General features: G+C 49.3%; 1 protein-coding gene across 5 annotated transcripts; it reads left to right on the top strand.

Moving 5' to 3' along the window:
* Positions 1-1,672: 1,672 nt before the first annotated feature.
* On the top strand, positions 1,673-12,718 carry DDO (D-aspartate oxidase). 5 transcript variants are annotated; one of them, XM_056344253.1, is made up of 5 exons: positions 1,673-1,962; positions 6,841-7,048; positions 7,246-7,354; positions 8,189-8,365; positions 10,923-12,718. In XM_056344253.1, exons 1-5 carry the CDS (start codon positions 1,828-1,830, stop codon positions 11,488-11,490), a joined length of 1,197 nt encoding a protein of 398 aa, XP_056200228.1. In that variant the 5' UTR covers positions 1,673-1,827; the 3' UTR covers positions 11,491-12,718. The 5 variants fall into 5 exon arrangements, with proteins under 5 accessions (XP_056200228.1, XP_056200229.1, XP_056200230.1 ...); XM_056344254.1 differs by lacking the exon at positions 6,841-7,048 and adding an exon at positions 4,525-4,630 and having other exon boundaries at positions 1,677-1,962; XM_056344255.1 differs by lacking the exon at positions 1,673-1,962 and adding an exon at positions 4,525-4,630.
* The last annotated feature ends 242 nt before the right edge of the window (positions 12,719-12,960 follow it).

The raw sequence follows: 12,960 nt of genomic DNA on the forward strand, positions 1-12,960 counted from the left end.
AATTATTTGTTAGTTCAAAATGACACTTCGCACAACACACAGAATAATATACACACAAACATCCAGGGGGTTCTTTTAGCAGTTGCGCTGTTATGCAGAGTTTCTTGTCTGTCCTTGTGCTTTTTCCCATCTTTCATGAGAGAGCATCAACATCTGTAGCAAGAAACTTCTCATATCTTGAAGGCCTCAAGACAGAATGGCTGATCTTTGGTTAATCAGGGCTCTGGGAGTTACACAAAAGAGGCTCTATATTGTGCTGTTCATTTTACAGAAGAACAGAGGTAGGAAAAACAATGGCAGCACTAAAGACTTGAAATTGTTTTCCCTTTTAGATGCCTGCATGGATAAACAAACATTTGTGGTGGGAAGTCACACATCTAGACTGCATAGAAAGGGCAAAGCTTTTTCTTCATCCTAAAATGTGGTGTGCCTTAGTTATGGCCACTTTAGCAAAACACAGTGTGTTCACCCTTCCAAAATACTTTAGCCCATGGAAGAGTAAGTTTTGCAATGAAACTAAGAGTTGGTGTCCCAAGCCAGTTTGCATTTCCTGAGTCTCATTCTCAGGAAAAGACACACCGGGAATTCCCTGAAACATTCAGCCTTGCACAAACATCCAACACAGAAAATTTCAATCTAAGTAATTAAAATTTGGTGAATTCATAAGAATTAATGAGAAGTAGAGTCTCAGGAGGAGAAATAGGCAATTTTAATCTTAGCTGGCGCTGTGACCTGTTTGTATGCGAAGGAAATTTCCATATGTGAAAGGACGCTCTCCAAAGCTATTGCAGTTATCCTGCAAGAGAGCAGTGTACATTTTACAGTCAACACACCGAGCCCATTAACAGCTTCATTTCAAAAGAAGCAAGCCTTATCCACTCCTCTGTCTCCTTCCCTGTCTCATTCAATACTTTGTTTTCAGAAGACTTAGAAAAATCAAGTTACACTATAATTTTGGCAGAATTATTCTTTGCTCCTTTCACTGCTAAAGGAAAAAAAAAAGCTAAAAATGATGCAACTGCAAAAGTCAGTGATTATGTGTTTGTGATGTATCACGGCTTTAGTTTTACAGTTTAAGAACACAGCTAGATTGGGAGGCAAGACCAGGTGGTCGTGTTGTGCACACTGCTGCGCTATGTACAGATGCCCGTCGGATGGCTGCTGGTCTGTACCGAAATGGCTACAAAGGAAGGGCACCTGCCTGGAAGATCCATAGCAAACACCGTTCAAGGGGGCTGGAAGGGAACAGTCTGGTCTGCGTACGCTGTCCCCTGAGCCTGTTCAGGGAGGAATGCTCAGGCTGTCCAACAGCCAAAACATCCTGCCGATGGCAAATGCCTGGAGCCAGGAAAACCTGGTACACAATTTCACCCTAGCGATCCCACAGATTTGCTTTTAACAAACTTGTGGGTTTCTGCTGGAAGAGGTTAAGCCAAACAGGCCTGCCTGGCTGTGCGCATTAGGCCTCTGCGGTTTCGCAGGGGCTGGTTCTTCGCCGACCTGCGATGGCCCAAAAGCGCAGCCACCGGCACACTGCGTGACTGCGCCCTGGCTGCCAGCGCCATTGCTCTAGCACGGTGGCAGCTGTGAGGCAGCTTCAGAAACACAACGTAATTAAGTGCTTGTAAGAGAGGAAAAAAGATAATATATTCTGTGCAGGACAGCTGGGCCCCTTGAGCCTCCTGCAGAGCGCACGGAGAAAATCAAGAAGCGTTATCGGCCGGGGGCGAAGGGCACAGTGCCGGGACGGCCAGCAGGCTGCCAGGCTCTGCCGGGAGAGGTGCCAGCGCTGGACGTGGCCGCTGTCAGGGCACAAACGGCTCCTTCATGAGCCCAGGCCGCGCAGCCCGGCGCCTGGGGAGCGGCCTCGGGGCGGGGAGCGGCGGCAGCGCCCGTGTGCCCCCCGGCAACGCGCGGAGGAGGGCGACGCTTCGGCGGGGCTGGGGCCCTCCTCCTCACCAGGTACTGCCTCCTCGCCCTGGTTTGCTTTTTGGGCCGTACTAACGGCCGGAGAGGGAGACGTTATATGGCGGACCCTTCTGCAGCGGAGGGCCGGGGCCGGCGCGGTTGCCTGGGGACTCAGCGCTGGGAGGGCACAGGCTTCCCCGGGGCACTGGCCGGCGCGCTGGGCGCAGGCGGGGCTGGGCTGGGCTTCGGCAGCACCGGGCCTCGGCAGCACCGGGGCCGGGGCTGCGGCCGGGGCGGCGGGAGCCCGGCGGGGGCGCGGGGCCTGCCCGCCCTCAGCTTCTGCCTGCTCCCCGCGCAGGGAGGCAGCGGCCCGGCCGTCCCTCCTGCGGGGGGTGAGGGCCGCAGACCGCTCCCGTTTCTCAGACAAGCAGGAGCATGGCGCAGCGTGTGGGTGCTGCTGGGGGAGGTTATTGTCGGTAGCTCATAGGGCGGGTGCAGCCTCCCGTCCTTTAGGTGCCATTTCCCTGGGTGTGCGAGGCGAACTGCTCTCTGGAAGGGGAGCCGAGGCCTCCCTGGCAGCCTCGGGGTCTCCTGTGGAGGTGGCTCAGAGGCACCTGCACAAAGGCCGAGGGGGTCCCAGGGAGCTCTGGTGTCCTCTGTTTTGGTCAAGAGAGAGCATCCCGGCCTTCCTCCTGTGGCAGGTGCCACATCTCACAGAGCAGTTCAAATGACAGGGACCAGGCCAGAGTCAAAAGGCCCAGATCAGGGTCCCCTCCTCAGCAGACCCCCAGGAATGGATCAGGGTGCATGAGCGTCTGTAACTAGCAAAGAGCCTGGCAAAACGCCTCTCTGGGGTAAGGCTGAGGGAAGCAACACCAAAGGTGCTTGTAAACTATTGAAGTGAATACACAAAAATGTGACCTGCAAAAAAAGGGAGGGAGAAAGTGTCAGGGATGGGTGGGGACAGTGGCTGCCGCCACCCTGGTGGGCAAGGAACCCGTGCAGCAGTTCAGGGAGGCAGGAGCCTTTGCTCCCCGGTACCACAGGCTCCAGGCGATCCAGAACAATTTTTCAGCACTTTGATACGGTGAGAGTTAGTTAAAAAAAAAAATCCCACTGCAGGACATGTAACAGGTTTTTGTTGTCTTTAGTTACTTCTTGCTCATCCATTTTCCAGTCAACAGTTCAACTGGGCTTTTTCAAATGCTCATTTGGGCGTGTAAATATGCTGAATTTGGTAGTTCAGCCGGGCTGTGACACAAGCTGAGAGCGGCCAGCCTGCCAGGGAAGCACACACAGGGAGCTGGGCTGTCGGGGGAAGAGGGTATGGCGAGGGGCCATGCCTGCAGTGCAGATATGCCAAAGCCATAGTGTTTGTGCATCTCTTCCAGCTGAGGGATGCTGGTTTCCCAGGGACTGTCACAGCCTGAGGGGCACCCTGAAAGGACCGTGGGCCAAGAGGCTACAGCTGCTCCTGGCAGTGGGTGTGCATGTGTGTGTGTGTGTGCATGTATGTGTGCTGGGGAGCAGTATATTTATCCATATTGATCACGTTATCCACTGCTACAATGATGTTAAGGCTGAAGGATAGAGGAACTCAGTGGTGATACACAGCTATGTGAGGTGAGAAAGAGTAAGGACCCCCTTGCATCACATGAGGCTGACATTATCTCTTCTCAGCTGTGGGAGCTGGCAGATTAAGTCACATCACAAAATATCTCAGCGTTTTTAAAAAGAATTCATTCTGGCCTGGGAGGAGCAGGAGGGTGGCAGGGGCAGGAAGGCCACGTCAGGCAGCTGGTATACTCTTTGCTGGGGAGGTACAGCTCCAGGTGGCTCTATCTGGCTTCTGTCCCATTTTTTCTGACACTAAGAAAGGGCAGGGAGCTAAACAATACCTGATACCCTTCACCTCCCTCCCCAACAGTTACTGCAACTGACCTACCTTTTAAATGCTGATTTTTGCAAAACCGTCAGCACAAGCCAGTCTGAGGGAGTGAGAAGTGTCATCCCTGCTGGCACTAAGCTGGCCTGCTGCATCAGCTAAAAATAGTTTCTCCTCCTGTGCTCTCCCAGCAAAGCGCAGGGCTGCCAGCTGAGGCAGGCTGCGCTGCCAGGGCAGAGCCACAGGTGTGTCTTGCACTCATAGCGGGGTCAGTGGCTCTGCAAAGCCCAAGCTGTACTTGCCAATACAAGCTGTGTGCAGCCTCTTGCTTTGTGCCTGGTTAGTTTTTGGCACGTTGGCACATGAAGGCTTGACGTGCTCCTGGATTGCAGCATTAAGTGCTAGAAAAAACATGCATTCAACAGGTGCGCATCGTAGCCTTCTGAGCCATTCCTACAGGCTCCAGTACCACCAGCAGCCCTTTCTCGCCCTCACGGGCTATTGCAGCATTGGAATCAGTTGATACTGAACCAGGTCATCTATGAAAATCTCATCCAAACTGGGAAGACTTGTGAAACTTAAACCTCCACGGAGCTGCAGCTCCCCTTACTACCTCAGCGACAGGGAGGTCAGTCAGGAAATTTGATCCATCACAGTTCAAGGGCTTCAGCAAACAAGAGCAGTGAGGGGCAACTGGCAGATGCATAATGTACCCATCGTATATGTTCCAGGGGCAGCTGAAAAAGCTGAACTGTGGTTGTCCATGGACTGCTGGGAGGCTCACTGAGCGGACTGAGCCACACACCATTTCCACAGCTGCCAGTGCTGAGCTAGAAGGTTTGTGAATAAAAATGTGTTTAGAGACATTTCTCAGAACCAATTTTCCTAAGTAATTTAAACATCATTAACCCCTCTAATTTCTTGCTACTAGTATTTTCCCTTCCCTTCCCTTCATTTCCCTTTTTTTCTCCTTTTTCCCTTCCTTCCCTTCCCTTCCCTTTCCCTTTCCCCAGCATTTTTGCAGATAGCGTTTGTGGGTGGCAGCCATGCAGGCCAGCAGTTCTGGTTCAGCGCTCATATTTACCCCTGCAATGCGTCCTCTTTCCCTGCTGTGTGGACACTGTTATAGTTGGCTTGTGAAAGAAGATGTAATAATTAACAGGAAGAAACTTAAGCATTGCCCTGAGAGGAAGAAGAGGGGTTGTAACAACCCTCAGCTGTGATGCAGAAGGAATGCGGTGACAGACAACAGTGCCTGCTCCTTTCTCCCTTCCTGCATAGTAGGGACATCAAATATTAGGAAGTAAAACCTCAGGGGTAAGAGGGAAGTCATGTGAAGGGTTATGGGCGAGGATCTCATAAATAAATCTGACCTATCATAATCCCACAGTCTGTCTTGCCTAAATTTACATCAAAGATGTCAAAAGCCACAGAAAGATGGGAAACCAGCCTGTCCTTGTGACTAACTGCAGGCACTAGTTTCTCAGAAAGCAACTAGTGAGGCTGGGTTTCTACAGTCATGGATGAGTGAGTCCCATAGGACAAAGGAAGACCATAAGAGAGCAAGACCAAAGGTCCATTTCACTCAGCATCATCTCCAAGAGTATTTGTATAATATTGGTAAATGCTCCAGGAAAATGTTAAGAGCCATAGGCAAAGGAGATTCTCCCCTTGCATCTGTGCTCAGCTTTTGACAGTAATGCCTCTAAGGAGTGCCTGAGCCAGCAGGTACACCCCAGCTTGCCTGTTTCAAAACTGCTGAAGGATTTCTCACCTCTGAGGTTGCCCAGTCTCTTTTGGGTCCATGTAGTTCCTGGCTTCAGGGAGTTTGCAGGATGCACCAAGATGCGTGGTTCAGTTGTGCTTTGTGGCTCCACTGGTGTGAAACCTGTTAGCTGGCCATGGCCAGGCACATAGCCTGGCACCTTGCTGGGCCAGGTGGCCAGGTGATTTATCAACCAGGAGCTATACACCACTTACCAGGACAGGTGCCGAGCTCCAAAACTTGGCCAGGACAAGGGAAAATAGAGACGCTGCACCTCCTGGAGTAGCAATCAGCAGTTGAAGGTGCTGAGTGGAGCTGCTCCAGGACATAGAGCAAGTTATAAAGCAAGGCAGAGAGAGGCAAATATACAGGCTCTTAGGGTAGCAAGGCTAGCTGGCTCCTGGGTCCACTGTGTGCTGCCAGGAGAGCATGGCAGCCTTGGATGCCCACAAATCTGTCCAAGGCAGTGGGTCACGCTGGCAGGTGCAGGTGCCAAGGGTGGGTTGGAGACCTCAGGTCACTAGGGGCACAAAATCCCCCGGGGTACAGGTACCTTTTCTTCCAACACTTTTCCCACCAAGGCATCATGGCCCAGACAATTTTTGGATGTGGCAGTGGGAACAGCCAGGCTGTACCCTGTGAAACTATGCATTAATAGCTAAAATTTCTAGGACAGAACTAAGCAGGTAACCCAGTCCTCAGGGTCAGAGGGGGAGCCCTGCACAGCAGGGGAACTAAGATGTGTGTTAAGAAAAACATCTTCCATAATGCACTGGACCCTTTGCATATCCAGTTTGCCTCCTGTGAGATTTGCTGCTGCTGCCCAGGCAGTGACAGACCTTATTGCTAGAGATCCTGATGTTCAGACACCCTTTTTGCTCATGGTGCCTAAAAGCCAATTTCCCCAGAGCTCCAGCCTTTGCCCCTGACGCAATGATAGAAAACTTGACAGGTGCCTCACTCCCTCAGGTTTTACTGAAAAAACCTTGCCCCAGAGCGCTACAGCCCAAACAGCAGTGCTGTACATACAGATTGCTCTCTTGCCCTTTGCTCTTGTGCTGAGGATGTAGTGGCTATTGAAATACTTTTCAAAAATTTGTCATTGTACTGAAGGCTGATGGCATTTTTAATCCTCACCTTAGCCTTGGCTGCATGCAGCAGCTAGTCTTCAATGAGCTGTCCCAGGGGGGGTTATGTTACATCTTGTATGGGTATTTTGTAGCCTGACGAGGGTGTCCGGCAGGGATATTGGTGACACAGGATATGTTATTTCCAAATGCAGGTAGATACCTCTCTCCTCTGGCTCTGCATCCTGGAGATGGCAGCACCCAAGGTCGCAGTGGTTGGTGCTGGAGTCATCGGCCTGTCCACAGCACTGTGCATCTTGGAGACTTGTCCTAGCTGCTCTGTGACGGTCTTTTCAGACCAGTTCAGTCCCAACACAACGAGTGATGTTGCAGCTGGGATGCTCATCCCTCACACCTACCCAGGTGTGTGCAAGTTGGCGTGGCATTGCCCATGGCACCTCATGCAGCTGCGTGTGCAGATGTGCAGCTATAACAGAGGTTCAGGAAGTAAAGTGCCATGACCTGTATTCCCCATCTGTCCCATCTCCCCAACACTGGCTTGTATGCTTCTCTTCTTTGCATTATTCCTCTCGGCAGTGTTTGGTTTTGTTTACATGCAGGCACACCGATCCATGTGCAGAAGCAGTGGTTCAAAGAGACCTTCACTTACCTTTTTGCCATCAGCCAGTCAGCTGAGGCTTCAGAGGCTGGCATTCACCTTGTCTCTGGGTAAGACTGGCCCATTGGGGCAGCCTTTAGTATGTTATACTGTGTGCTGGAGCAGGCAGAGATGTTTTCCTTGCTGGAGCTCAGGTGTAGTCTCTTCACGAAGTGGCCCTTATGACCATACTCCCAAGAAACTGCCCTGCAGCTGCGCAGATACAATGTACGTTCAAGGAAAATTCATACATAGGTGTGCACAGAGAAACCTTTCAAGACTGGCCAGCACCAAATGTCTTTTAATAACTGATGTTTTCCAGACCGTTGTCCACCAGTTGCATGCAGCAGGGGTGGTCTCCATAGGGATGGGACTGCAGGATGTTCCAGCTTCAGCAGCTAGGTATAGGAATGCAATTGGGCGGGGGGGGGGGGGTGTTGGAGGTATTTTATGCTGCCTGTCATATACACAGAAATTCGGGAGTGTTGAGGCTGGGGACTCTGTAGCTTTATGAATACTCAAAAAACTGTGACCAGGTGTGCAAATGGCCCTACCTGAAGGTCCATCCAGGGTGGCTGCAGCCATGGTGGGGACTCTGTGTGAAGGGGACTTTGTACTTCTACATGTGGAAGGAAGTACATACAGTATAGCTGGAAGAACACCTGTTTATTTACTCTGGTGTGTCACCCTCAAGCTTGGCTGTGGCAGCCCTCTGCCTGTTTGCCAAGGCAGGTATTGCAGCAGCAGGAAGCAATGTTTCGCCATTGCTGTTAACCTTGCAGAGCTGCACTGATGAGTGAGAACAGGTTCCTGAGTTCCTGGGTTTATGCTAAGATTCCCATGACACGTAACATGGCAGAGTGATAGCAGCTGTGTTTTGCAGCTTTTTCTCTGTGTCCTTTTAGGTGGCAGGTCTTTAAAAACACTCCCAAGGAAGAGTTACCTTTCTGGTCAGATGTTGTCTTGGGATTTCGACCAATGTCCAAAGCAGAACTCCAAAGGTTTCCACAGCACCAGTTCGGTCAAGCCTTTACGACACTGAAATGTGACTGTCCACCTTACCTCCTGTGGCTGGAGAAAAGGTTGGTTTTGCTGCCGCCTGGGCATGTAGAGAGAAACCCAGGCAGAGGGACTGGGGGTGAGCTGGGGACTCCTTGAAAGCCTTAGGTTTGAACAAAACTGGAAAAGGGCTGTTTCTAACAGGGGAAAATGCAGCAAGCTCTTCCTTGGAGAGAAGCACAAGAAATACCCAATCTTTCCAGAATATGAAAGGCCCCATTTATGCAATGGCCGCTTTCTACCGGTGTGGCTGTACAGTAGGATTTAAAGTGGGAGCACCTCTGGGCATAGGACTGACATAGCCACAGGGGCCATGCTTGGCCAGCCAGACCTTGAAGTTACATCAGGAACTTGCCATGTCCTAAAAAAAGGTGTGGGTGCTCCTCATCTGTCAAACTTCCCAAATAATATTCCTCTATTCTTGACGATATATCCGACCCCTGGGAGAATAGGCATGTCTGGGAAGATGTCTTAGCTGTGAAAATTTTGCGCTTAACCTGGACCAATTAATCACAAATTTGGTCAACAGCTGGAGTAATCTGTTAATCCAGTCAGGTGAAAAAAAAAAAAAAGTCAAATAGCATCATCTTGTAACAAACCTTTTGGAAATGTTTTCCTATGTGAAATGGGTGATGCACTCACTCTGAGGAGTCGTGGCTTCAGAGTTCATGCCTGGATTGACGTGAAAGTTAGAAAATTTGCCAGTTTCCAAATTTCCCCAAATACATGGATTTTGGAGAACCATAGGAGAGTCAAGATACAGATCTAAAAAGGTTCTGACACCAGGGATATGCATTTAGTCCATATAAGTGAGCAAATAGCTGCCTCCGCTTGAGAGTGCAATAGGCTGCAAGCTAATTTGAGGTTAAGTAAAGAGACGTGTACTGACACTGTGGTACAAACTGCCAGCTCAGCTGGTGGTTTGGATGCCTTTCACCTCACTGCAAAATGTGTAAAATTGTTTCTTATCCTAGCAGCCAGCCAGGCTGGGAGTACTCCAGTGGCACCAGTGCCACGTGAGGTCTGTGCTGTCTTCTCTCAGTGCACATGCTCTGTCATGTTGCATTGCCTAACCGAATCAGAAATTTCTGCTGAAGCACAACTAAGTTGTACAACCCATTTAGTCTGCCATGTGATTTCTGCTCTCTTCTTATTCCTGCTATAGCCTTCTTATTTCTCAAAGGATGTACTCTAATAAGACGATCAAGCTCCTTTTCTTTCTCTTTTCTCTGGTGATAAGAAGTGAGAGCATATTAAATACGTAACTAATTCTCAAACCCCTAATGACCTGAGCAGTATTTATAGACCGTTCTTCTGGCAATCCACAAGGAAAATTGTTTTTGTGACCATCTTGCTGGTCCAAAAATGGACTTCAGGAATTTTTTGCCACTTGCTTGCCTGAATTCAGGAGTTTTCAGCAGGTTTTTTATTGGTGTATCTTTTATGGTGTGATGGCAAAGTCCCAGTTACAACACTTCTGAGCTCTCCCAGCAAATTCCCCAGCCAGAGCTGCTGCATAAGACCTTCCCTGTTCTTCCCAGCCAGCTTCAGTGTCCTGCTGCACCAAACCCCCAGGCCCCAGAGCATCAACTGCCCCCTGGATCCTCGGCTCGGTCACCATTTTGTGGGAATCCACTGCTTTTACAGTGGGATTGATCACTTTGCCAGCTGTCAGAATGTTGCAAAGAACAGGATTCCCTGCTGCAGGATTTACTGCGTCATCATCTGTGTCCTGTCTCCTGACTTGCTTATGCTAAAACCCCCACTAAAGACCCCCATCAACTGGGTCCAGCTGACAGCATGCAGTGACTCCATCTCACACCAATGTTTTTCCATGGGGAAGGGCTTCAAGATTCAGGCAAGTTCAGGGTGGAATTTGGCTTGAAACTTATCTCCAAGGTGAAGCTCAAGAAGGGGTCAATTTTGCTGAAGAGCAGACGTGGATGTATAATGCTCCTGGCTGTGGAGCAATCACTCCTGTATAGTGACTCCTGGCTGCTGCTCTAGAAGGGCATGTGTCTCCTGAGGGTCCCATGCCACATCTGCCCAGCCTGCAGGGATGTCTTGGGTGCCCTAGGGCTTTGCACATGGTGCTGGATGACTAAGTGCTTCCTGGTGTCAGGGAGGTGAGTTGGGAATGAATGCAATGGCATGTAACAGGCCCATTTAAAAGGGACGTAGTACAATGGCGCCATCGCTAGCAGAAGTAACTTGGTGAGTAAATCTGTCATTTTTCAGCTTGCTTGAGCTGTTAAAGCTTGGTACTGTTATAGAAATGAATCAATGAGACCATGAGGACCTGACAGTCTGCCTGGGGTCTTATGCCAAACGCTTCTCTAATATTGATCAACTGCTTGTATCTTTTCCAGCCCAAAACAAGGTAAAAAATAGCTTTGATGAGATCAAATCAGACAAATCACGGACAGAAACCCCATGGCGTTTTCTTGCTTTTTGTCCCATCTGTTGTTTGGTTTTGAACAGTACATTAAAGGCAATCTATCTCGTTTACTTAATGTGCATAATAATCACGTAAGGGTTTAGGGGTTTCTTTTCTGCCTCACTTCTGGAGTCTTTTTGCAGGTTGAAAGCAACTGGCGTCCAGATGTACACCAGAAAAGTTGCAGACTTGTGGGAGCTGCACAGCGAATATAACGTCGTTGTCAACTGTGCGGGCATTGGAGCCCACCAGCTGGTGGGGGACAAGGAGCTCTTCCCTGTCAGGGGACAAGTACTCAAGGTTCACGCTCCCTGGGTGAAAAACTTCATCCGGAATGGGGATGGCTTAACTTACATCTACCCGGGCATACACAGGGTAACCCTAGGGGGAACCAGGGAAGTGGAGAGCTGGAGTCTCTCCCCTGACCCTGGCACTACCAAAGATATCTTTGACAGATGCTGTTCCCTTGAGCCCTCGCTGCGGAGAGCTCAGGATATCAAGGTGAAGGTGGGCCTGAGGCCATCCAGGTGGTGCGTGAGACTGGAGAGAGAGGTCTTGAGCCAGGGGGGAGTTAAGCTTCCAGTAGTCCACAACTATGGACATGGGGCAGGTGGCTTTTCAGTACACAGGGGCACAGCCAAAGAGGCTGCTTGCCTGGTGGGGGAGTGCATTGCTGCTCTGCAAGTCTCCTCATCAAAAGCCAAGCTTTGAATCCCAGAGGCCCCTTTTGCATTTATGACAGGCTGGTGTCGCATCTCCTGGTAGCAGCTTTTGATTTTTACTCCGTAACGAGATAGAAGGAACCTAGGACAACAGCTTGTGTCACTCAGATGCTCGGTGGTATCTCACCTAACTTCTAGCTGCCACATTGGAAAGGCATGATGGGTTGAGCCAAGTATTAGTCCAGCTGTCCTTCTTCTCCATCTGGCATTGTTTCTGCCCTGGGCGTTTCTCCTAGCCTCATGATAAGGAGAAGGCAAGTAAATACCCTTCACATAACAGGGATCAGGTTGCTGCAGTATAATACAAATAACATCAATTTAGCATTTCTTGATCTGCATCTAAAGGGTATTGGATGCATTAGGTTCAGACTCAGTGAAAACTAGTTCTCTCCTCTTGTACCAAATGTAATCTAGTATTGCCCTTGCTCCTGCCATCTTGCTAACAAACTTTACCATTTTCCATATGATTTACAAGGAAAAGAAAACCCCATAGTGCTCCATCACGGTGCTTCAGGTCAGCTCTTACAGAAAGCAATGCTAGGTCACTGTTATGCACAGTGACCCAGCAAAGTGTGATTTTAAGAGCAGGTCTGTGACACTGACCACTGCATTTCCTCAATATTACACCTCGGGGATCTTAAGACAAAGTTTCTGCCAGAGGAAGTTGCCCTGTATGAGATACAGTTTGGGGCATCTTTTCTGACACTTGTTTGCAAGTCTTTTTTTTTTTCTCCAAGCCGCTTAGATTTTGCTCTCAGACACAGATGATATTTTTCCCCCCAACAGCAGTATTGACATGGCCTGTGTTCTACAGAAGAGGATTTTTCAGGGTGGGCTTGGGAGTACAAGCATCTGTTTTCTACTTTGCATCAGCACTGGCTGCTTTCCTTGCAACAGCTGATGTGAATAAATAGGTGACAAATCACAAGGATCTTAACACTCTGCAGGCTGAGCTGGGCTTTACACTCTGCTCAGCAGTTCAAGCTGCTTGATGGGGCTGAGATAGTCACTCCCCAAAACTGGAGCTTATTGTCAAAGTACAAGTCTGACTGTTAGTGATGAAACCGCTCGTTAGATATTAAATAACTCATTCAAGAGCATTAGCATCCACTTTTGTCTATTTTTTTTGTCCTTAAAGTTACAAAACAAATCAAAATCCTTCAAGAGTTCACATGATTAAAATGAACCGATAAATAAAATTCTACTAATGGAGCAAAGGTCACTTCTTTAGTATTTCTTTTCATAAACAAGGGGGTTTCTTTTGTTTGGGATAGTCTAACAGGGCCAAGAAAAGCTGCATTCAGATGTGGCTGCCAACTCCTGCTGTTCTCAGTGGGGATGAGGACAGTTATCCTTTGCAAGAGACAACTGTCAGAAGAAACAAATTACATTATAAGTCAATAAGCACCTGGGATCAGCCTAAGACAACCCTGCCTTCAGCAGCCTTGCTGCCTTCTCC

The sequence above is a fragment of the Falco biarmicus genome, chromosome 6 (assembly GCF_023638135.1).
Source record: "Falco biarmicus isolate bFalBia1 chromosome 6, bFalBia1.pri, whole genome shotgun sequence".
Lineage (NCBI taxonomy): Eukaryota > Metazoa > Chordata > Aves > Falconiformes > Falconidae > Falco > Falco biarmicus.

Excerpts from the sequence above, each read along its gene's own strand:
- DDO (XM_056344253.1), top strand. The coding sequence starts at position 1,828 with ATGAGCCCAGGCCGCGCAGCCCGGCGCCTGGGGAGCGGCCTCGGGGCG. Across the intron at positions 7,355-8,188 it reads GGCATTCACCTTGTCTCTGG|GTGGCAGGTCTTTAAAAACA; the intron begins GTAAGACTGGCC and ends GTGTCCTTTTAG. Across the intron at positions 8,366-10,922 it reads CTCCTGTGGCTGGAGAAAAG|GTTGAAAGCAACTGGCGTCC; the intron begins GTTGGTTTTGCT and ends GTCTTTTTGCAG.